Source organism: Nelumbo nucifera, chromosome 3, assembly GCF_055504915.1.
Source record: "Nelumbo nucifera cultivar China Antique chromosome 3, China Antique-T2T, whole genome shotgun sequence".
NCBI classification, from domain to species: Eukaryota; Viridiplantae; Streptophyta; class Magnoliopsida; order Proteales; family Nelumbonaceae; genus Nelumbo; species Nelumbo nucifera.
Window position 1 is genome coordinate 90,003,310 of NC_142651.1, and position 24,265 is coordinate 90,027,574.

At 39.8% G+C, this 24,265-nt stretch overlaps 1 protein-coding gene across 1 annotated transcript; it reads right to left on the reverse strand.

Moving 5' to 3' along the window:
• Positions 1 to 14,680: 14,680 nt before the first annotated feature.
• On the reverse strand, positions 14,681 to 15,952 carry LOC104590544 (uncharacterized). Its single transcript, XM_010249255.3, has 3 exons — positions 15,183 to 15,952; positions 14,944 to 15,048; positions 14,681 to 14,852 (listed from the first exon to the last, which is right to left on the reverse strand). Exons 1-3 carry the CDS (start codon positions 15,855 to 15,857, stop codon positions 14,739 to 14,741), a joined length of 894 nt encoding a protein of 297 aa, XP_010247557.2. The 5' UTR covers positions 15,858 to 15,952; the 3' UTR covers positions 14,681 to 14,738.
• Positions 15,953 to 24,265: the final 8,313 nt, after the last annotated feature.

Consider the following 24,265-nt stretch of genomic DNA (forward strand, 5'->3'; position numbering starts at 1 on the left):
CAAATCCTCTCAAATCATGAGGTTATCCGATACGTGATTTCAACACCCTTTAGTTGCTTTGGTCGATACCCTCAGTCCAAGAAATATTACAATCATTTCCAGAGGTGTTTCAAGAACCTGTGGGCTTACCCCCACAGTGAGCCCATGACCATGCAATAAATCTGACTGAGGGAACCCAGCCCGTTAATGTGAGACCATACTGATATGATATGCTTTTTGGGCTTACCAATGCCCCATCTACTTTCCGGGCTTTGATGAATGGGATTTTTTAGAAATACTTGCGACAATTTGACTTGGTGTTTTTTTATGATATTTTGATTTATAGTAGAGAGATCTATAAGCCCACCTCTAGCATTTAAATATTGTTATGGGTCTTCTCAAGAAGCATCAACTTTATGCCAAGCTTGCCAAGTATCAATTTGCGGTGGACCAAGTGGCTTATTTGGGCCACATCATATCGGCCCAAGGAATGTCAATGGGCCCCAACAAGGCACTACGAGGATTCTTGGGACTGATGATGAAATTATAGCTCGTCCACTCACTCAACTACTCAAGAAGGGAGAATGGAGATGGGATGAACAAGCACATCGTGCCATTAATTAACTCAAGCAGGCCATGATTACAGGCCTGGTTCTGGTCCTTCTAGACTTCACCAAAGAATTCATGGTAGAAAGTGATGCATGGGACACAAGTATCGGAGCAGTTCTCTCTTAGCAGAACCGCCCCATAGTAGTTTTTAGTAAAGGATTGCAAGGCAAAATATGGGTATTTCCACTTACGATAAAGAATTGTTGGCCATTGGTTCACCTATGCTTAAATGGCGGCATTACTTACTAAGAGCTAAGTTTAAAATCATGATGGACAACAGAAGGTTGAGGTTCATTCTACAACAACGAATACACACATCGGTACAAACTTATAGGGTTCAGCTATGAGGTATGCACTAGGAGGGGAAGGGAAAATGTGGTAGCAGATGCGTTGTCAAGGAGAGCAGATGAAGAACTGATAGCCATTTCATCACCCATCCCAGACTGGATAGAAGAAGTAAAAAAAGAAACATCCATCGATCCGGAGGAAAGTTTTTGAGGAAGCACACCACTCCTGAAATCAGGAGGAAAGTGTTTGAGGAAGTACACCACTCCTACAACAAGGCACTAAAGCCCATTATCAACTCAAACATGGGCTTCTGTAGAAAAAGGGTAGAATTGTTCTCAGCCCAACTTCTGAAATCAGGGGGAAAGTATTTGAGGAAGCACACCACTCCCCAGGGGGCATTTAGGATTTCACAACACCCTCCATAGGGTGCTAAGGAAGGAGATTAAGGAGTGGATCCAACAATGTGACATTTGCTAAAGAAGCAAGTCAAAAAATGTGCACACACCTGGGCTGCTACACCCTCTGCCAATACCAGAGAGAATATGATTGATATCGCATTGGACTTTATTGAAGGCCTCCCTACTTTACTTAATAAGTCCACGATCCTAGTGGTAGTTGACAAGTTGTCCAAATATGGCCATCTCTTACCACTATCACACCCGTATACAACTAAAGAGGTGGTCAAGGTCTTTTTGAATGGTGTATTCAAGCTCCATGGAATGCCCACATCCATCGTAAGTGATTGGGATGCAACATTTACTAGTCATTTTTAGAAGGAGTTGTGGAGCCTTCAAGGTACCGAATTGTGCATAAGTTCTTCTTACCATCCTTAGACTGACGAGCATACTGAAGTGCTCAACTAGACATTGGAGACATACCATTGGTCGAATGGTGGTATAAGACCACATACCATTCTACCACTCAGTTTATCCCATTTCAGGTGGTCTATGGAATACCTCCTCCCTCTCTAATTATTTATGTTCCGGGTGCGGTAAGGATACAAGCGGTAGAAGAAGAGCTAATTGAGAGGGATCCGATTCTGGCATCATTGAAGTCAAATTTGAATCAGGCCCAAAACCATATGAAGACCATGGCAGATAAAAGGTGATCTGAAAGAACCTTCCAACTTCCAAGTAGGGGACAAAGTCTTCCCAAGGCTTCAACCCTATAAGTAGAGCAGTTTGTCCATGCACAACTTGCAAAAGTTAGTAGCAAGGTACTATGGGCCTTTTAAGGTGACAGAAAATATCAAATTAGTTGCTTATAGGTTGGATTTACTAGAGGGGTGTAAACTACACCCAGTTTTTCATGTCTCTTATCTTAAGAAGAAGCTGGGCTCTTCTTGTACCACCAGCCCAACATTACCCCCTCTTCGGTCCAATGGTAGACTCCAGCCCCACCCGGTTGCAATACTTGATAGGAACTTTTGAAAAGAGGGAACCAACCCATTGTACACATTTTAACTCAGTGGGACAGCACATAAACAGAAGATGCCACATGAGAAGACTGGGAAGAATTGAAAAAGAGGTTCTTGAGAGCTAGCCTTGAGGTCCTTCTAGAGCAACAAGTTCACCATTGCTCGAAGGCAACGACAGCCCTCTGGGCGCCAGCCGAAGAGCTCTGATAACATTCTCTAGCTACATAATAAGCTCGGTGGCACTGTCTTCATTGCACTATTGAAGGTCATTGACGCAAATTATGAAACCCTCAATATCATAGCGTGTGGTGAGCTCATACATTTTCCTTCTTTAGCCCTTGCATTCTCTTCATAAATGTTTTTTGGGCCTTTCGGTGCTCTATGGACTCTGAATCAAGTTTTGACTACGCCATCTTCAGATGAAATCTGTTAATGACAAATAGAGACCTGGTCATGTTATTCAAATAACTACGACATAGAATAAGAAAATCACTTATCAATCTAAAGGCAAAAACAGGATCTAGAATTAATAGGGAAAGGTCATCACCTTTGGTTTAATTGTAAAACAAGAACTTTTGTTGTTCAATCACAGTTTCCAATCGTTTCAACAAAACTAACAGGTACCCATTTCTCTCTATACTTTCTTCATTCAACTTCCCCAAAAAATTGAATTTGTGTGTCGTTCCCCCAATTCGCCTATCTTTATTGATATTCCATGAAAGGAAAGAAGAAAAAAACCTAAAGTTGTGCTTGGTTTGAAGGAAAAAGTTGGGAAAGGAAGGGAGAGGTAGGAAACCTTCACAAAATGGAAAGCCAGACAAAATTTTGAGAGGCAGGAACCAGTTGCTCTTGTATTCTTTTGAAAATCTAAGAGAAACACTGATTACCAAAATGGAAAACTATAGATTGACTTTCTATTTCTCTTTCTTAACGAGAAAGAAAATATTTTACCATTGCCAGTAGGAGGGAAATCACCATTGGGAAGATATAAGAAACGTACACTCAGTCAAGAATACTCTTCCTTGTATCTAACCGAAGGCAATTTCCTGTTTGTCGGCAACGATAATATTTTTTTCCTTTCTTATTAAGAAAGATAATTGAGGAATTCAGATAGTTTTTATTTTGTTCGCTTTTGTACGTTTGATTTCCTCTCGTCTCATTTGGCAGCAACGATGTAAAACAGCAGTGCACTTTTGCTGGTATTTGGAAACTTATAACAATGTAGCCGGAAAACTGCCTTCCTGTCTTCGTCTTCGGGTGATGACGTCTTCGGTCAAGGTCTGGAACCAATCAGAAACTTCAATCTCCACTTCGCTGGAATTAGACATTTCTGACCACTAATCTTACATCTCCACCACTCTTTCCTATCACCGGTATCAAGAGCTGATTAGAACACAAACAGAGATTAATGGTAGTAATGGAAGAAATAAAGCGTGCTGAAGAAAAAAGAAGCTCTGCAAACAAAGTAGGGAACCTCACCAGATTATCAAATCGAATGATGAAATATTACTACTGATCAGATCTCAGATGCTAGAGACCGAACGTATCACTTGTCGATGGTAGATTTTGTGAATCGGAACTAGCCGTCACACAGTGTCACTGATGTGTTCTAGTGGATGAGGGAGTAAACTCTTCATCTATTTCCATCGATGAAAAAAGGCATGAATATTTACTTCGTTAAAATCGAAGGAATTTTTCACCTCAAGATCGAAGTAAACTCTGACGAGGTTGCAAGTTTACTTCGATCTTGAGCGGTATTTTCACATTGTTCCCAAATACAAGTAAATCAGGACCGGGGTGCAATAATGCACCGAACCAGCATTTACACCGTTTCCAAACACAGCATCAGTTCATGGGCCAGGCTTTGACTATTCAGGCCCAAGCCCTAACTGATCTCACCATCAGGAGTATATCTTAAGCCTAAGCCCAACCCTTATATAAAACTCAAAGATTGACTTGAAAATTGAGCAAGAGTATTTTTCTTAAGTTAACAACAAATTGATTTATTTTACAATCTACATCCTCTGATCCAATTATGACATCTCCCTCACAAAGTTTCTCCTAATGTTGTGTTCGGTTTGAAAGAAAAAGATAAGAAAAGGTAGAGAAACCCAAACAAGGCCTAAATTGTCTTAAATTTCCAATTACCTATACTTCTTCCTCAAACGTCTCCAATTCCTAAAGTCTTTCATAAAATATCCACATTGCCAATTAAGTATTTAACTTCTTCTTCTTCTTAGTTAATAAGTAAGAAAAGATCTAAAATACTAATAATAAAAAAGATCAGAAAATATTATATGTAATAATAGTAAAATTAATAATCAATCATAAAATCTGATCATAATTATAACTACTTATATAATCTTATAATAATTAGAAATTCATGTTACTAAAAAAAATATATTTTAAATCCATTTAATTTTAATTTATAAATTATAAAAATAAAAATGAATATAATTGTACTAATAAAATAATAATTTTTAAAATTATTCTTACTAATTTAAATTCCATTTCAAATAATTACATAAATAAATTTTTACAATTAATTCTGAACTATTAATAAAAGTTAAAAACTAGGTCATTAATAAAAATAATAAAAAAAAGTATTAATTAATTTATACTAAGTTAAAGTGCATTTAAAGCATGTTTTAAAAAAATCCCATTGGAGTGAAGCTTGGATTGCAAACATATTTCAATTGATTTGAGTAATAGAGTGTTAATACTTACACTTCAAGAGTTGCATTAGGGCCAGGCCCTCGGGTCGGACCAATTGAAAATTTTAAGTTATTAACAAATAACAAATGCTCAAGCAGCTCAAGTGTTCAACCCAAGCTTACCATTATTTGAATTGGAAAATTTTCCTTATGCCTCTACTCTCTATACACCCCTCGATCGGTCACTATCAAGTATCAACCTCTACCGTCGGCTCCCCCTCTTTCTCTATAGCCCCTATCCCTCTTCTTTCGCTACAAATTCGATCATCAACCACACCTGACAACAACAATATAATTATCAGGTAAGATGAAATTACAATCTGCAACTTTTCATACCAATGTGTACAAATAATTTCCTTTTTAATTTGTTCTTTTGGTTGTGTTTTGTTGCAGTGCAATTTTATTTGCTTGCACTGGTGCAAATTAAAAAAAAAATGCAAATTCCTATTTAATTTTGTTTTGGGTTTTACTTTATACTGCTTCATGTCTTAATTTACTTTATTTGTAATGCAATCAAATAAAATAAACTAAAATTTGTAACAAAAAGAGATCAGAATTTACACTCAAATCATAGCACTGTCACAGTTTCGCATCATTGCAAATTTATTTGCATTGCAACCAAACACAGCATTTGGGTTGTATGTTTGTCCGTTTGTCTCCTAAGATCCCAATCCATGGTGTCTCGTGGCCCTTCACTTTTTTGTTTTTACTGTGTTAGTTTTTTTGCTTACAAGAATTAGGAACAAAGAGGTTTTAAAATAAGTAGGGTGAAAACTAAATATATGTAATGTTTATTATAATAATAGGAATACAAATCAGAGTACAATTATGATTTGAGATTGAAAGATGATTCAATGTCATCTCTTCTGTTAAGAGATTGTGGAGGATGTTGCCCATAAAATTAGAGTAAGATGGATGTGTGGTAACACTAGAAGGGCAGGGTTAGAAATGGAGTCGTGTGAAGGAACATAAGTAGCTCCAACATGTTATGAAATGAAAGTGGATTGAGATGGTTTGGTCATATACATAGAAGACTATATTAAACACCTGTTAGGAAAAGTGATGTGTTATAAGTTGAAGAGCAAAAAGAAAAAGGTCTTGAATGGAAGCAACAAGAAACAATTAAGCGCCAATAATTTAACAATGGATACAGCACTGAACATAATGGAATAGCCAAACAGGATTCATGTTGCCAGCTCCATATAGTTGGGACAAGGCTTAGATAATGATGAATCTTTTTTGCAAGTTGGAAGTGTCATGACTTTACAACGGTCTTTGTTTTTGGTTTCATGGAACTTTGTTTTGAGGCTGTTCCTACTTCCTTCAAAGACTGGTATGGTTGTGTACAACTACTTAAATATGTTGGTAGGTTGCATGGAAGCAGACATCATCAAATACAAGTTCTGTTATTATTTATGATGAGGGGTAATTTGGGCCGACCTATCAACACCTGGACACGTGGAAGCGACCTCCTAACTAGGTGATGGCTCAATATTCCCTACCACCTCAGCGAGTCAGGTCAGCTCAGGTACCTTGGGCACCTCGGCCAAGACCGAGGTCCAAGCAACTCGTGATGGCCCAACCTACCGAGGTGACACGTGGCCAACTTCTAGAATCTATCTATCTGTCTTCGATCTCTTCAGGATCATATTCCACATTTGCAAGCCTTATCCTTATCCCGCCTGGATCGGACAGACTCAATAAACTTTATCGACTAACACGAAGTCCACCTCCTGGTGCGAAACGGATTCTTAGTAGCACGGGCCGAGGATCTCATAAGTGTTACGTAAGACCTACGGCAGCTCACCTATATAAAGGCACAAACACCAACGTCACAAGGTACGTGCAATTACTTGCTCACTAGCGTTCAAGCTTTCAGCTCGCATATCAGAGTACTAACTTAAGCACCAAAGCACCTACACTAGGTAAGCCACCCTGGGTCCTCTGAGTGTTTCTCTCTTGCAGTTTGACCAGATAGCAAAGCGAACGACGTTTGAGCTGTCCTCTAGCTAAGAGAATCCAGATCATGCACTATCAATTTACAAGAGAAAGTAAAATTGAGAAGATTCGATCATGTGCGTATATGACCATCTGCAACACATGTTAGGAAAAAAAAAATTTGTTACAAGTTGAAGGGGCTAGAAGAGCTAGGGGCAGAACTAAAAGGACTTGGGTGGAAAATAACAAATGATTTAAGCATCCATAATTTAATAACAAATATGACCAAGGGCGGACCCCCCCCCCCCCATGTTTCAGAAAATCCCCACTGTAATAATATAGCTTTCCATGTAAATTTTCCTCTCCCCCCACTCTCTATCTCAATGGTTGACCCCCCTTATGGGCCTATCCATACTTCATTTACGTTTTGGCTCCCCTTATAACAATTTCCTAGCTCTGCCATGACACTGAACAGAATGAAATGGTGAAACAAGATTGATCTAGCTGACAACATATAGTTCAGACAAGGTGTAAGCCCACCAAGGGATGGTGGTGGTCCAACACCGATGATCTGGAGGAAGATGGCAATGGTGAGGTTGGTGGAAGAGAGAGGAACAGAGAAGGGAGGAGAGAGAGAATTTAGGTCTCTCTCCTCCATAATGGGATAAAATGAATATATATTGTTAATGGGTCCCATATGAAGCCCTAGTTATAGTATTTGTTTTATCTAATTAACTTAACTTGGGAACTATGTTAGATTTTCAGCCAGTATGGTTCAATACTGAAATGCTAGCTCATCCTCTATGCCAAAAGAAGTGGGAGATTCATTACTGTTGTACCATAATTGCAAGGCTTATAAGTTTATTGTGAATGTACAAGAGGGAACTGGATAGGAGCTCTCTTTAACTTGGTGGATTTTCTTTTTGAGTGTTCTTTTCACTAAGCTCCCATCCTAAAATACAATTTGTTAGGCTTTGTCCCCTTCTACGTTCTTCCCATCTGTAATAGTGAAAAGTATTGTCTAAATTGTTTGATTGGTTTCATTTTCTTTTTTTTTTTTTTTTTTTGCTTAGACATAGAGGGAGGGGAGAGAGACTACATCTTGTAGTTTTAGGGGTAAAAAGGGGGGAGGGGGAGGAGTAGAGAGGAGGGAGTGAGAGAGGGAGTATGGACCCTATTAATGAGAATGAGAAAGATTAGTTTTTACTTTTGTTTGTTTGATTAAAACTTGCCTCATTTTCCTTTTAATTGTTCCCAAAGAACAATAACCGGAAAGCTAATGCACCCATTAATTTTTTCCTTTGCTTAATTTAAAGGTCTCTCTAAAATCCTTCTAAAGTTGATCTGTCTTGAAAAATGTGATCATATCATGAAGATCAGCTTGAGCAAGCCGAGCGCATAAATCCACCAGTACTGTTGTTGCTTCCATTGAAATTGGATCGGGTATCCAGCTCAAAATCCATTTATGGGTTAAATAAGACTCAGTCACATTGCATGCAAATTTGAGAAACACCTAAACTCAGACTATCTAAAGATTTAAAAAAAAAAAATGATTATGGAGTAGGGCTAAAAAAATTAAAAAGAGAAGGCATGCTTACTGCTAGCAATCAAACAACCCTCTGTTGAAAATAACCATATTTCTCCATCTATTCAAACATTCTCTTTTTGAATCCAGCTTTCTAACGCAAATCCAATTTGAAATTTGAAAAATTCTTTCTTCTTTTCTTTTGTTTTTTCACTTCTCCACCATTTGCGTTTAGTTTCTTAAATCTTAATACAAATAGGTGAATAACTTAGTGTTATTAAAGGCAATGTTTTGAACCGCCGTCTTAGGTTTTGTTAAACATCACTTGCATCTTTAGGCGGCAGTCTGAACCGCTAGATTCAATATGGCTGTCGTGTTCGGTTTTGTGAAACGTCACTTGCGTCTTTATGTGGCAGTCTAAATCACCGGCTTAGATCCTAAATGACCGCCGCTTTAGGTTTTGTCTAAACCACTTAGATCCTAATTCCAACATTTTTTTTTGCACATGCACTTTTATTGATTCATCACTTTAATACATGCTTAACACAAATCTCATGACAATTGACAAAAAAAGGACTTAAATAAAAAATGTAATTTAAAGATTAATTAATTATCATAATATCCAAAATAAATTGTTCAAATACAACATATAAAAGGTATAAGGATTTTAAAAAATTCAATTTGCACAAGAAAAATGACTTTTTAGAGGCAGTCAAAAAATGTCCCTAAAACTACCGCTAGAGACTTTACCGGCAGCCAGCAAATTGCTAGTAAAAGAACTGTCACTAGATGTTCTAGCAGTAGTTTTCGTGGCTGCCGGAATAAATCCTAAGCTGCCGCTAATACTAATTTGGCTGTCGCTGTAAGTTTGGCACGTGTTTTTTTAGCGGCAGCCTTGAACTTCTACTGCCGCTAAAAGTATACTTTTTTTATTACCTGTTTTTTCTATATTCATTTAAACTGAAAAAAAAAATCAATTACAATAAAATTTATAAAAACATTCTCCATTCAAAATTCTTGGTTTGTACAAGAATTCAGTAGGGCCTGAACCAAGCTCTCTTCATCCACCCCTCGTGTTTCCAACCACTTGTGCTGATCATACCGTCTAACTCGCTCACGGAGGATGAACCAAAGAGTTTGTGACTGCTTCCCCTGCTACACATTCCACTCTTTTGCTTTTGGCAGCCCGGATTTGATCTGCAAGCAAAACTTTTCTTCGCATTTTCTCTCTTCTTATAAACTCAAGATCCAATTTTTCAATAGTTAGATGATGACCATTCACCATGTTCTTTTGCATGGAAATTTTAGAATCCATAGACTTCTTTTTGTGAATCTGGTTCCCCACAAACATGTAATAGTATCAGTAAAACAAAAGATTGGTACATGCATGCATATATTCTTATGAAGGACAGAAAGAACCAAGCATATTAGTTCAAATGAGCTTAATGGCAATAATAACACAACTGGGCAGAGTGCTTTGTCAACAGAAAATGTGAAAAGTATCCAGAATACATTGTACCATCGTGTGGCATAGGAGATCAACCATGAAGGATCCATCAAAGATCCCCCACCTTTCAGCATAAACAAATTCACTTAATAAGATTTTCAACTTAAATAATTTGGATAAGAAATGTCTGTGTTGACGTCAGTCTCTCCTTCAACCTTAACTCCTTTGAAATAGCCAACTCTTCTTTCTCCTCCTTTGATTTTCTCTGGATCTTTTTTTGTGTTTGTTCTCTAGCCTTTGCCTTCAGATCCCTCTCTTTTCTCTTTTGGGCAAGCCTTTCCATCTTTTCTGCTCTTGCCTTTGCTGCTCTCTCTGCTCTTAGTTTTGCAAGTTCCTTTGCCTTTGCCTTGTCTGCAGCCCACTGAAGCTGCCGGTTAGCTATCTCTGCTTTTATCTTGTCATAGCTATCCCAATCTAGTTCTTGTTGGTCATCCCCACCACTTCTTGCTGCTTCTGCTATGCTTTCTGCCCATTTTAAATAGAATTTCTCTTTTAATCGTGTCCATTTCAAGCGCTTCGCCCAAATCCTTCTCAGTGCACGGCCTATTCTTGCCTTGCTCGACTCACTGCAAGAGGAAATTGAATATCAGTTCTTCAACCCAAGAATGAAAAGACCCATTTTCAGTCCTACACCTAAATACTTTGCACCTCTGACAATGGTAAGATTGATAATAATGAATCTAGTTAAAATGAATTCTGCAGATTAATGATAGATTCGTTTCCATAGGCAGAAGTGCTCAAAACCATACTTTGTGGTTGCACATGTAGCAGGCAGAGCCTGCACCAACTTGTCAGAATAAGCATTCTCCATTCAATAAAGCCAAACAATTCAGAGCAACTCATGTATTGCCTATAGCAACAGGCTAAATGTGAAGATATGGCATTACAGGGCTAGTCCATGCTTAGCATCAGATACAAGGGTTAGAATGGCCCAGCCATCAGGCCTGATATACAGCTCTAGTCTGGCCTAAGATGAGCCTAGTGCCTAGGCCAGGCAACCAAGATTGCAGTCTCACTGTTCAGCCATAAAAATTCATTTGATTATTGTTAATATTTACTTTTTATGTCATTAGAGCGATTTTCTATAGATAACTTGCAATTGTTTTTACATTCCATCTAGTTTTTGTTAGGAAAAAAAACTCTTATATGAATATGGCATTAATGAACTTGTGAAAGCTTGGAATAAATACCAACCGGGCTACAGTACTGTACTTTATGCACAAAATATGGCTTATCATTAGTTTACGTATTGGGCCAAGACAGGCCTGACCCAGTCCTACACGCCTCTGGCCCAGCCCCGAATTGACCAGGCTTCCTACAGATTCAGGTTGGGCTTTGACATATAGACCTAGGCCCAGCCCAGCCCTAACTCAGGCTGGGGATACCCGTTATCACCCTGGTCTAATGGACATATAACCTGCATGAAGCACAGGTTGCCCAAGATGCATATCACAATTATCTAATTGCAATAATTGATATAGTGCAATACTGTAACTGGATAAACTCAACTCAACTCAGCTAAGCCTTGTCCCGACCATATGGGGTGAGCTACACGAATCCTGTTCTGTCATTCCAGTCTTTAACAGGATAAACTATACCCTGTAAATGAGGTGAATGGCTGCAGTATTTTTTTTCTTCCACATATAGGGGATTACATAGCAGATACAGAAAATATAATTAATGAGGGTTGTCTAGACCACCATGTCTATAATTAACTCATCCATCTGAGCTTCATAAAAAGTTTGTACTTCATTTTTTCTCTTTAATACCCCTTTTGTTTTTTCTTTCCTTTTGAAATTTTTACAGAAAAGAAGTGTGAAAATTTAATTCTTATATGCCATTGCAGAAAATCCTTCACCATTCTTCTCCCTGTTCTAACAAAAAACACCTACTTCTATTTCACTCTTGACATGTTCAATCCAGCACTCAAAGGCATGGTATATTTGGTGCACATGCCCATAACTAGAATTAGAAAAGGGTGTGATTGTATTGACAATAATCAGGGCTTTTAACTCAGAAATTGAAAGGTGTCCATCCTTATCTGCATCAATTTTCTTAAATAACCTGTGATTGCATTGACAAGACAGTGATCAAGTAATGCTAGAGGATATAACAATCCCTACTTATTGAGTGCATAAAAAGGGAATATGAATTTTGAAAGGTTTAACAAAGACTAACCTTTTTATAATATCTTCATTAGGTTCACCATCATCTTTGAGAAGCTTCCCTAATGAATGCCTTTTCAGATATTTCAAAATTCCAGAGATTACATGCTCATGCTTTGCGTATTCAAGTCTTCGCTGAATCCAAGGTTGAAAGACCTGAGCAAGATTATATGAAAGATAACTCAGTTAAAACAGGAAAGAGTTATAGTTAATATCATAATTCCAACCTGTAAGATGATAAGAGGATTGGAGTCCATCTAAAAACACTAAAGATACTTGAATGGTGGGGACATAAAATAATTATCCAATAAATTTTAAAAAGTACAAGCAAAGCAACTTCACTAAATTATGAAATAAAGGACACATCAGTGTTAGTAGGCACTCTATATTCACTAATCTTCATTAATTTCAATGTCAGCAGTTACCATATCAGAATCATAGTAAATAAATACATTATTATTATTATACAACATGCATATTTTGGTAATTATGGATTTATTTACAGAAACATTGTGCCACGACAGCATTGATGAGTAAGAAGAAAAGTAGCTATCATATTATCAAATATATTGCCTAGTAAATTTAAAATCCTCCAGGTGAGAAGATGATTCCTGTAACTTGGTATGTCCTACTATTATCAAACAAAATCTATTAAAAATTTTAAATTAATGTTGGAACCATTTGATACTGGTGCATTGTTGCCATTTATCTCCTTTATTGCTTTCAAAACTTCAGTAAATGGTTCTTCACTTCTTCTACCGGCTAGTCTGCTAAATGTAAGCCATTCAGTTTTCTTAAATTGACATATTGTTCCCTGAAAAGAGCTAATATAGCATTCACGATTCTTCATCTTACACCAACTCTCCATTTACCCTCAGCCATTTAATTCTGTTATCCAAATTTCTTACATTGGCAATTTTATGGAATTACTTTATGTTGTTATCTTCTTTGAGCCAGTACCATTGCCCTTTGCCTCTACTTGATCTCTTCTTGATATGCCATCCTCTCACCCTATTATGTTTGTCAACAGCTCTTGGGATGTCCCTACTCCACTGATTTTAATTTTCTATAGCCTATTCTCTTTGCATAAACATGACTGAACATTACAAACATTCATATTAGAATTACACTATTCTTTAATTGCAGCAAAAGAACCATTTCTTCTCAAGCCAAAAGTTTCCAAATTGGAAAGAGGTGGGGCCTTGATCAGTACCCTCTTCATGCAATGCCACAAAACTTTGTGCCTTTTTGTGTAACGAGAGAAAATATGCAGAAAATAGCTCATGAATGTGTGAAGGAGGTGCATGAGATGTCCCAAGAAAGAAGACAGTGGTTCCAACCTTATAGCAACTATTCAACCTTTGGATTGTGATCACATAGCTCACTTTAAATCATGGTTTTCAAAACCAGATCAGACCTGACGGTTGGATCAGAAAAACCAGGAATCGGTCAGGGACCAGTTCCATTTTACCCTAGAATTGATTTGGTCAGCAAACCACTGACCCAGGCGTTCGAACCATTCAACGATTTGGTTGATTTCTTTTTATTTTTTTGTCAAAATGGGCTGTCCGTTTGATTCAAACAGTCGAACCATTTGACCCGAGAACCAGACCCCTAATCGATTCAAAAACATCATTGCTTCAGGGTTCATTTTTGAACTGATGATCCGTTACATTATTGTATTATATTTTTACATGTTTGATTTGAAATTATATAATACTTAACTTAAAATATACGTACAAGCCATGCTCCCATCTGCTAGTTTCTCAAAAATCTTCTTCTTCCTTTCTCTCTTTTTTTTTTCATTTTCAAAAGTAGTGAGAAAAGGATTAGTTAATGTCTATTTGGATGTATAGATCTTCTCCCAATTATAATTTCCAATAACCCAAATAGAATACATGAGTCCCATGTAAGATTTAGTGTTGAGTTCTTCCTCACTTCTCCATTTACACTTCTTTTAACCGTAGAATTCGAAAGGATCAAATGTGAACAGGCTCTGCTTGTGCTTGGTTCCTCAATCTCAATGGTTTTAAATACAGTTATTATTACCGTTGCTTTTCTGTTTTTCAAACTCCTGGTAAGAAAAGACGAGGGGAATGGCAAGGTCGGTTCCAAGTTCATTGTCCTATCCTGGGTCTATATCAAAATGGGCCCTACCCATGGACCCATTTTAATCCATGTGTAGTGATGAGGTGGCTAATGCATCCTGTCCATCAGAGCCCATTCGAACACTGTTCGAACAGCCATCGTAGCCTTGCATTGGAAATATCTCCATACTTCTATACTATGTTTCATGGGGAGATATTCCCAATCCAAGGCTATGATGGCTGTTCGAATGGGCTTTGAACTGACTGAATCCGGTTTCCATGGTCTAGGCAAGCATCTGGATGTAATCTCTTTGAATAAAAATGGTCAATGTAAAATTGCTTAGTTAGCCACGTGGCAAATTAAGGCTGGACTTGTGTTAACAGCAGAAAGTCTGTTTTTTTTATAGAAAAAAAATATAGCACAAATATATGTGAAGTAACAAAACCCAAATCAAAATTACGTCTCTATATATAGAACACAGAAAACAGACAAATGGTCTTCTTAGAGCTCAGATGATAAGAACACGGTACATTTTTCCACAGCCACACTTGTAATGGACACTGAAAACTTCTCCCTCTCTCCCAACTGTCACACTTTCTTCCTCGTTAATCTCTGAAACTTCCTGCACCCCAAACATTACTAATTAACAAGCAAGTTTGATTTAAACAAAAACAAAATCAAGGGAAAATGATATATATGATAGAGACTGAGACCTTGTTGTTGGTTCCATCATCGATTTCTTCTTCCATTACCTCCTGCATTATTTCGTTGCAGCATTCATTTATCTGTATCAGTCGTTTCTTTATCTGCTCCGATCTCTGTAATTAAACAGAGCTCCTATGGTTATTTACATCTGATAGAAAACAATTAAAAGCAGCTTGAACTTGAAGTAAACCCAGCTTAAGCTTGTGCCGGATTAGTTATTCCCGATTCCAAAATAATCTTTAATTACCTTCGTAGCAGAAGTCTCCACCTTCACAGGATCTGACAGTGCAGGATTGGTGATCTTGGAGAGCGTCTGACCGAAATCGGATGATCGGATTGTATCTTTTGTGGGCGGTGTCGTTGTAGTTTCTTGGCATGCGCCATTTTTCTTGGTTGGCTCTTGAACTGCAGAGGGAATGGTGGACGGAACCAAAGGTGGACAAGATGGCAACATCTCCGTTTCCATGGGTGTCTTTGGTGTGTCAGATGAGCTAGAAAAAGAACGAAGCCTGTCTAAAGCAGTCGCCACCGGCGGTTGTGCTGCAGGTGGTGATGGCGTGGGGAAAGATTGTGATCGATCAAGAAATTGTGGTTTCTGTGGGGAAGGTGGTGGAAGATTGTTATTTTCGGACGGAGGGTTCGGCGCAGAGTTGCACCGGCGGAGAGTCCACAAGGAAGAACCAAGAAAAGTGCTTGTGGGGACAGGAGATGAGACCATGTCTGAGATTGAGCGAGGTTTTGGCGGTAACGTTGGATCGACCATGATCTTTTTGTGTAATGGCTCAGAGGTGCAGAGTTCTTGATGCAGATCCGAAGATGATCGTTTCTTTAGGGAGGAGCCACACAACTCACAGTGGCCGAAATCAGTCATCCCGAGCTGGAGCATAGACATGGGATGCGTGATTTCTGGGTCGAAACCCATGCCGTGATCGTTCCTTCTTTATATCTGCGCCTTCAAGATCAAGATCAAGATCAAGATCAAGATCGCTGCGCCTTCAAGATCAAGAGCAAGATCGCAATCTGTTTTGCGTTCTGGCAAGTTCGAATGCCTTGAGTGGTTTTTATAATGACAACGCCCGCGCTGCGGCCTGCGGGTCGCGACATTCCCAAAGTTTTATGGGCTGGGCCTTGTGGATGGTGTAAAGACGAAGATGGGCTCCGTCTAGGGCGCCTCACACCGGCCTCATACGCATATCCTACAATGCATTGGGAACATCTCCCCTATTTATAAGTTATTATTTACGGGAGATGTTTCCAATGCACGGTGGATGTACCTGTGAAGCGTCAATATAGAAGCAGATCCAGTTTTGACACAGTTTCGACACAGCTACGCAGTCCGACCACATAGTTTGTATTGGCCGCGCATCGAGTTCTCAATCCATCACTGTTGTTGTGATTCGGGCAAAATCAAAACGACCCTACCACAGGATATAAAATTAGAGAAATATAAAAAAGTGAAATGACAAATTAGCCATTAAATAACAAAAAGAACCAGCAGCTAAATTGTAATTAAGATGCTACCCACCAGATGCAAATCAGCATAGCATAAAAGATGCCATCCACCTAAATTTGCGGGTCAATGCTGCACATGTATTGCACCTGCTCCTGAAATTGTTGGCCTCCTGTTCCTAATAGAGTTATGAGCGGCTCACCTTGAGGGAGTCGCTTTAGTCTCTATGGGTCGCCTATTCTCATTGGAACCATAAAAGGTTCGACTTGTGAGGCCGGCTCCACATTCAATTAGCTACTCATTCTCATGGGAGCCATGAAGAGCTCGATTAGTAGTGAAGCTTTGCAGTTTGGTCGGGAGATAATCTAGGACAAACCGCTGAAGCTTGCTCGAGCTAGTCGTTTAAGTTCTACCCCCTTGTGATACGTGCATCGTTGTTGGTGTTTGCATAGCAGGTCGGTGCCACAGCTACACTACGTCAGTTCTCGGAGACTCTGGCTATCTACTCCTACGATAAGCCACAAGGAGCTTAACCTGTGGGGGCAGCTCTACTAACTACAGGTTACCAACTCGCATGGGAACCTTGAAAGACTCAACCCGCAAGGGTGGCTGCAATCCGTTGACCGCCAACTCCCACGGGGGCCACAAAGGCTCGACTTGTAGGGGCGACCTCACTAATAGAGATGACGAGGCTCATCCGAACACCTCATCACCTCGATAGGGCTGACCTACGAGGGTGGCTGCACAATCTGCTAGCTAGGGGTGGATTCGAGCCAAGCCGAGCCAAATAATACCAGGCTCGAGACTATTCTACAAGGCTCGAGCTCGGTTCGAGCCAAAACCTTGAGCTCGAGCTCGACTCAAGTAAAAAATTCATAAGCTCAAGCTCAGCTCGGCTCGGGCTCGATTTTGGGAAAAGTATTTTATAAAAATAAAAAATTATATATAAAAATATTTTTATTTGATATTTAAAAAATTAAGAATTATAATAATTAATAATTATAATATTTTATTATATATATATATATATTCGAGCGGCTCGTAAGTCTCACGAGCCGAGCGCTTGAGCTCGGTTAAAATCGAGCTGAGCCAAGCTTTTCATGAGCCGAGCTCGAGTAGCTAGTGAAAAGCTCGACTCGTTGCCACCCCTACTACTAGCCCTCAACTCCCACGTAGAGCATGGAGGGCTCGACCTGCGGGGCAGCCTCACGATTTGTTGGCTATCAACTCCCACGGGAACCACAGAGGCCTTGACCTACAAGGGTGGCCTCACATTCTATTGGTTGTCAACTCTCACATAGAGCATGTAGGGCTCGACCTATGAGGGTGGCCTCACAATTAAGGAGATTTTGTCTAGGTAAGACTACGAGAACTTGTCTGGGCTAATCATTCTAATTCTGCCCCCCTAGGGGGTTCCTTCAATCCAGGCATTGTTGTTGTTGCTTGAGGATGTCATTACTTATGGCTTAGAGAATGGGTGAGAACTTAGCTTTTGTGTAGCATTTCCATAGATGGCACCAATTAATGATGCGCGATTTAGCAGCTCCCTACTGGCTGATGACTCGAAAGTCGAGTTCGAGAATTTCTTGCTAGAAGGTGACTTGGATGCCGAGCTGAGTAAGGCCGAGCTAGAAGATAGCTCAGATGTCGAGCTATATAATGGAGAGCTACATAATTTTCTGGGAGACCTATAGGGAAACAATATTAGAGTGCCCAGGTTTCTTTACCCGAGGTGGGCACTCCAATGCTTAAGTCAGTGGATTGGATATTTTTGAGAGAGCTAAAGAGTTGCGAGAACTAAATTGTGCATACCTTCTCTCAGGAAAATGGTGCCTTAATATAGGTGTGAGGGATTAGAGACCTCTTGTAACGGGTCCTAGATTCCCGAAGAGCCATTTCCGCTAAGTTAGGAGAGAATATCTTCGTCGATTACACAATCTGCACAGAGAGTTGAGGTCCATCCGATCAACCTTGACGCAAGTAGGTTGGCCTACCAATCGAGCGTTATTACTCTAGAGAACTTGGTCCTGATAATAGATCTATGTAAAAGGTTGACAAGCACGCCTTGTAGGTCATCACTTATACTCTATTTAGCTCGGCCAATCTCCAAAGGAGGTTGTTCCTTCAACGGAGGTCCTTTAGGATGACCAGGCCGAGGTACTTTAGGTTGGCCACAGGCGAGGTGCTACTAGCCGACCTGTTAGGGTGATCTTCTTACTCAATGTCAAGATGTCACTTGGATGCCATGTGTCATGTTATTATTCAAAGGTTGGTCGCCAGGTCTCTAGTAGGTCTCTGGAGGTAGGTCGCCATGTCTCCAGTAGGTCTCCGGAGGTAGGTCGTCAGCTCTCCAGTAGGTCTTTGGAGGTAGGTCGTCAGGTCTCCAAAGGTAGGCCACTAGGTCAATAGAGGTAGGTCTCCATGTCTCTAATAGGTCTCTAGAGGTAGGTCGCCAAGTCGGCGGAGGTAGGTCTCTAGGTCTCTAGTAGGTCTTTGGAGGTAGGTCGCTAGGTCAGCGGAGGTAGGTCTCTAGGTCTCCGGTATGTCTCTAGAGGTAGGTTGCCAGGTCTCCATCATTTTGGCTAAGGCAAGTCATTGCCTATGTGGTGTCAGGGTGTCATCCTATTGTTTTGAGATGCCATGTGTCATGATGTCAGTGGAGGGCCAAACTTGCCCTCATCATGCGCCATTTTTCTTGGTCACCTCATGAACTACAGAGGTAATGGTGGATGGAACCAAATGAGGAAGAAAAGGTGGACAAGGTGGCAACATCTCCATTTCCGTGGGTGTCTCTGGTGTGTCAGATGAGCTAGAAAAAGAATGAAGCCTGTCCAAAGCAGTCGCCACTGGCGGTTGTGCTACAGGTGAAGATGGCGTGGAATTAGAATTAATGTTGCTATTTTCCAATGGGTATGGGTTGGGGAAAGATTGTGATCGATCAAGAAATTGTGGTTTCTATGGGGAAGGTGGTGGAAAATTGTTATTTTCGGACAAAGGGTTCGACATAGAGTTGCACCGACGGAGAGTCGACAAGGAAGAGCCATGAACAGTGCTTGTGGGGACAAGAGATGAGACCACCTATAAGATTAAGCGAGGTTTTGGCAGTGACGAATATGGTAACAATGGAACGGTAGGTAGCATCGTCCCGATTGTGGACTCGGTGTTCGCTGAAGAGTGTGTGTTCAAGGGCATGAAAGAATTGGTGCGGCCCACACCGTCAGGGTTGAGGTAGCAATTGAAGGAGGTCATTGGATCGACCATGAACTTCTTGTTTAATGGCTCAGGCTCAGAATCAGAGGTGCATGGTTCTTGTTGTAGATCCAAAGATGATCGTTTCTTCAGGGAGGAGCCACACAACTCACAGTAGCCGAAACCAGTGCTCCCGAGCTGGAGCATAGACATAGGATGTGATGATACGCGATTTAGCAGTTCCCTGCTAGCTGATGACTAAGAAGCCGAGCTGGAGAATTCCTTTTTGGAAGGTGACTCGGATGTTGAGCTAAGTAAGGCTGAGCTAGAAGATAGCTCGGATGTTGAGCTATATAACGGTGATCTATGTAATTTTTTGGGAGACCTGTAGGGAAACAATTTTAGAGTGCCCCGGTTTCTTTACCTAGGGTGGGCACTACGATGCTTAAGTCAGTGAATTGGATATTTTTGAGAGAGCTAAAAGTAAGAGTGCTAGAGAGCTGCGAGAACTAAATTGCACATACCTTCTTGGGTAGAAATGAGTACTTTATATAGGTATAAGTGGTTTGAGCCTCTTTACAATGGGTCTCATCTTCTCATGGAGAAGTTTCCGCCTAGTCAACCGAGTTATTACGTCGGTTACATGATCTGTGCGGGCGTTACAGCTCGCCCAAATAACTCAGGCACGTACAGTGCGGTAGGTCGATCTAACAGTCAAGGTATTAACACCCCGAAGATCTCAGGTGGTATCGTATCTTCGGGACAGGTCAAAACGAGCTGGGAGACTTGTCAACTCGTTCCAGCCGAGGTGGAGGTCGGCCTGGGCGAGGTGCTTTGGCTTAACTTTCTAAGCTGGTTCACTTACTCAGCGCCGAGGTGTCATCTGCAAGCCAAGTGTCGCAATGTGATTTGGAAGACCAAATTACCCCTCATCAATTGCCCCCACTAACGAGCCTATGTCAGGTCGGTGAAGGGTGTAGCTCTCAATAAGGTAATTGGTCTGACTGGTTCGTAGGTCGTTGTTTTGATCATAATTCATAAAAAAGAACTTGAGTAGAATTAGGGTTTCCCTATTCAAGGTGTACAAGTATGCACTATGTCTGCTAAAACCCCTTAATTATATTCCTTGAAGGAAATACCCTTTGATTTTGATTTTATGTGAAAGAGCTACTTTGTAAGGGTTAAACCCAACAACAGGTATAAGCAATCCCCTCAGCTTGGACTCCTAACGGGTTATACCTATGAGTGGGCCCCACAATTGGTAGATAGGTGATGGGACCCATACACCATTAGGTACTTATGTATTTAACCTTATACATCTTAACAATGAACCCCTTTAATCGGTAAAAAGTGGGACCCACTATACTAATTTGGTGGTGGGCATGGCCCACCTTAATATTTTAAACTTAAAGATTCTGACAGTGGGCCCCACTGACCGATAGGACCCATTAGTTTGATTTGATAGTGGGCATGGCCCACTTTAACGTTTTGAACTTAAATATTTAGACAGTGGGCCCCGTTGACAGGTCGGACCCACTAGTTTGATTTGATAGTGGGCATGACCCACTTTAATGTTTAAAACTTAAATATTTTGACAATGGGCCCTATTGATAGGTGAAACCCACTAGGTTGATTTGTTAGTGGGTGTGGCCCACTTTAAGATTTTAAACTTAAATATTTTGACAGTGGGTCTCGTTGACAGGTGGGACCACTAGTTTAATTTGATAGTGGGCATGGCCCACTTTAAGGTTTTAAACTTAAATATTTTGACAGTGGGCCCCACTAACAGGTGGAACCCACTAGTTTAATTTGATAGTGGGCATGACCCACTTTAAGGTTTTAAACATAAATATTTTGGCAATCGGCCCCACTGACAAGTGGGATTTACTAGTTTGATTTGATAGTGGGCATGACCCACTTTAAGGTTTTAAACTTAAATATTTTGACAGTGGGCCCCATTGATATGTACTATTTAAATAGTGAGCATGACCCACTTTAAACTTAAATGTCCTAACAGTGGGCCCCACCGATAAGTGGGACCCATTAACTCATGGTAATTCACAATTGTCAATATTGGGGGTCAAATTATATTTTATTTATCTATCTATCTACATATATACATATATATGATGGATAGGATCCACCGATTGAGTTTTAACCATTTTAGTTTTTATTCAAGTGGTAAAGGTGGATAAAATCCACGTCATATGACAATGGGTCCCTCTAACAGTTGGCAGCAAACTAAAAATAGTGGGTCCCAAAGATTTATCAAGCAACCCTTCTTGGCATTTTAGGGGTTTTCCATTTACAAGTGGCAATATAAGCTGCCACATCAACACATTTGCCCCCTTTTTAAGTGGATAAGATCCACTAACAGTGGGACCCAGAGACCTGCCATTTACAAGTGGCAATATTGGCTGCAACAAATAGTAAACCAGTACATCTGTCCCCCTTTTCAGGTCTACAGTAGTAATACATATATCCCTTTTTTAAGTGGATAAGATCCACTGATAGTGGGACCCAGAGGCTTGCCATTTACAAGTGGCAATGTTGATTGCAACAAATAGCAAACCAATACATTTGTCCCCCCCCCCCCCAATTTCAATTCTGCAACAGTGTTGCAACCAGTGACAAAGTATTGTTACAGGTGGTAAACCATCACACCTATACCCTTTTTATGTGGATAAGATCCACTGACAGTGGGACCCAGCAACCTACCATTTACAAGTGGCAATATAGGCTACCACAGTAACATGTGTCCCCCTTTTTAGGTCTACAACAAGTGGCAAAGTGCTAAACCATCACACATGTTCTATTTTAGGTAGATAGTAGTGTGCAACAGGTGGCAAAGTGTTGTTACAGATCAGCACACTTGTCCCATTTTATGTGTATTGACAGCACTGGGTTAGCCAACTGAAATACTTTAGGGTGGATAGGATCCATCGAGATATCAGAGACTCCCCAGATATACATATATATTTAATTTGAAATAAGCTTTTTGAGTTCTAATAGAACTCTAGAAAGAGAGAAAGAGAGAGAGGGAGAGAGAGAGAAGATAAGGATTGAAATAGATAAAATTTTAAAGAGATAGAAGGAAAGAATAAGATTTATACATGTGTAACCCTATCCTTACACCTCAGTCAGCCGAACTTCAACTTCCCTCTTCTATTCTTTCTCTTCCTCTCTCTTCTCTCTTTGTTCTCTTTCTTTTTTATCTCTTTCTCTCCTTTTCTTTCTTCTACCTGCCGACCACCAATTTTCTTCTCCCCTCCCTCTTATACAGAGGGAGACAGTTATGGGGTAGGGAGGTTAGAGCAACCTCCCCACTCTTCGTACTTAGGGTGGTTGCTTAACTCCCCTCCATAACTAGAACTGAAAATTTGAACTTGTATGGAGTGGGCCAGTGGTCAAATCTGCCCGCCCCCCCCTTTCAAGCTTTATTTATTTATATTATTTTATTTTATACTTTTACATCATATAATTTTAATCATAAACAAATTTCCCCCCTCAAACCTTATCTTCTTATCTAGGTGGTAAGGTTAAAGGAGATAAGGCTTGACCTTGGTCCTTATCACATGTAATTCAAATTTGAATTACCTTCTTGGGGTTATAAATTCATGTTTCTACTATATAATTTTTTCTTTTGTCTTTTTCCAAGTAAGGCAAGTTTGGGGCGTTACTTTTCTTTAGATTTACTCAGGTAAAATACTTTCCTCCCCTTCTGTTTCTTTCTGTTTTTTTACCAAGAAAACTACCACTTTGATCATTAGCTGGTCTTCCTTGGACTTAATAGTTCCATTTAGGGAAGGATCAACTTTCCTTGGGCCTTATGGTTCCATTTGGGAAGCTACCATTTTGATAGCCTCAGCTAATCTTCCTTGGACTCAATAGTTCCACTATGCAAGGACTCAGCTTTCCTTGGACCTTATGATTCCATTTGGGAGGGTTATCTTTCCCTTTGTTTGGAGCTATTGGTTCAAATCCCTATGAAAACCAATGTAGAGTTTAAAGCTCTTTGTTGTATATCATGACTGATTATAAACTTTAAATCCATTGATTGTATGATTTCTTTGCAAACCTACTCTTATATGGCACTAAAAATTCTCCTTTTACGATGGATAAGATCCACACCCTATGTTGTAATAGTGGATAGGACCCACATCATAATAATGGATAACAATGTTGTAACCATGACAATATGTGCTCTTACTGGTGGCAAACTAGCTTCTAATATTGTTGTAATCATGACAACAGCATTGTTCCCAAGTGGCAAACCAGCACATCTTAATAGTGTTGTAATTGATGGAAAACCAATTTCTAATAGTGGACAATAGTGTTGTAACCAAGTGGCAAACCAGCACATCTTAGTAGTATTGTAACTGATGGAAAATCAGCTTGTAATAGTGGATAACAATGTTGTAACCAAGTGGTAAACCAGCACATATGTCCCCAACACATTGTAGCTAGTATAAAATCCATTTGGCTCCCCCCCCCCTGAAATTTGAAACTGAATCTCTAAAACTTGGAAATCTCTTGCAAGAAAATTTTGGACTAGATATGCTATAGTCTAAAATTAAGTTATAGGAGAATATTGGGTTGAATGTTAGCCCAACTAAACAAATTGTCAGTCAAAATGTAATGAACTGACTATAATATCACAAAATACTAGCTTAACTTATTTCCTTTAAGCA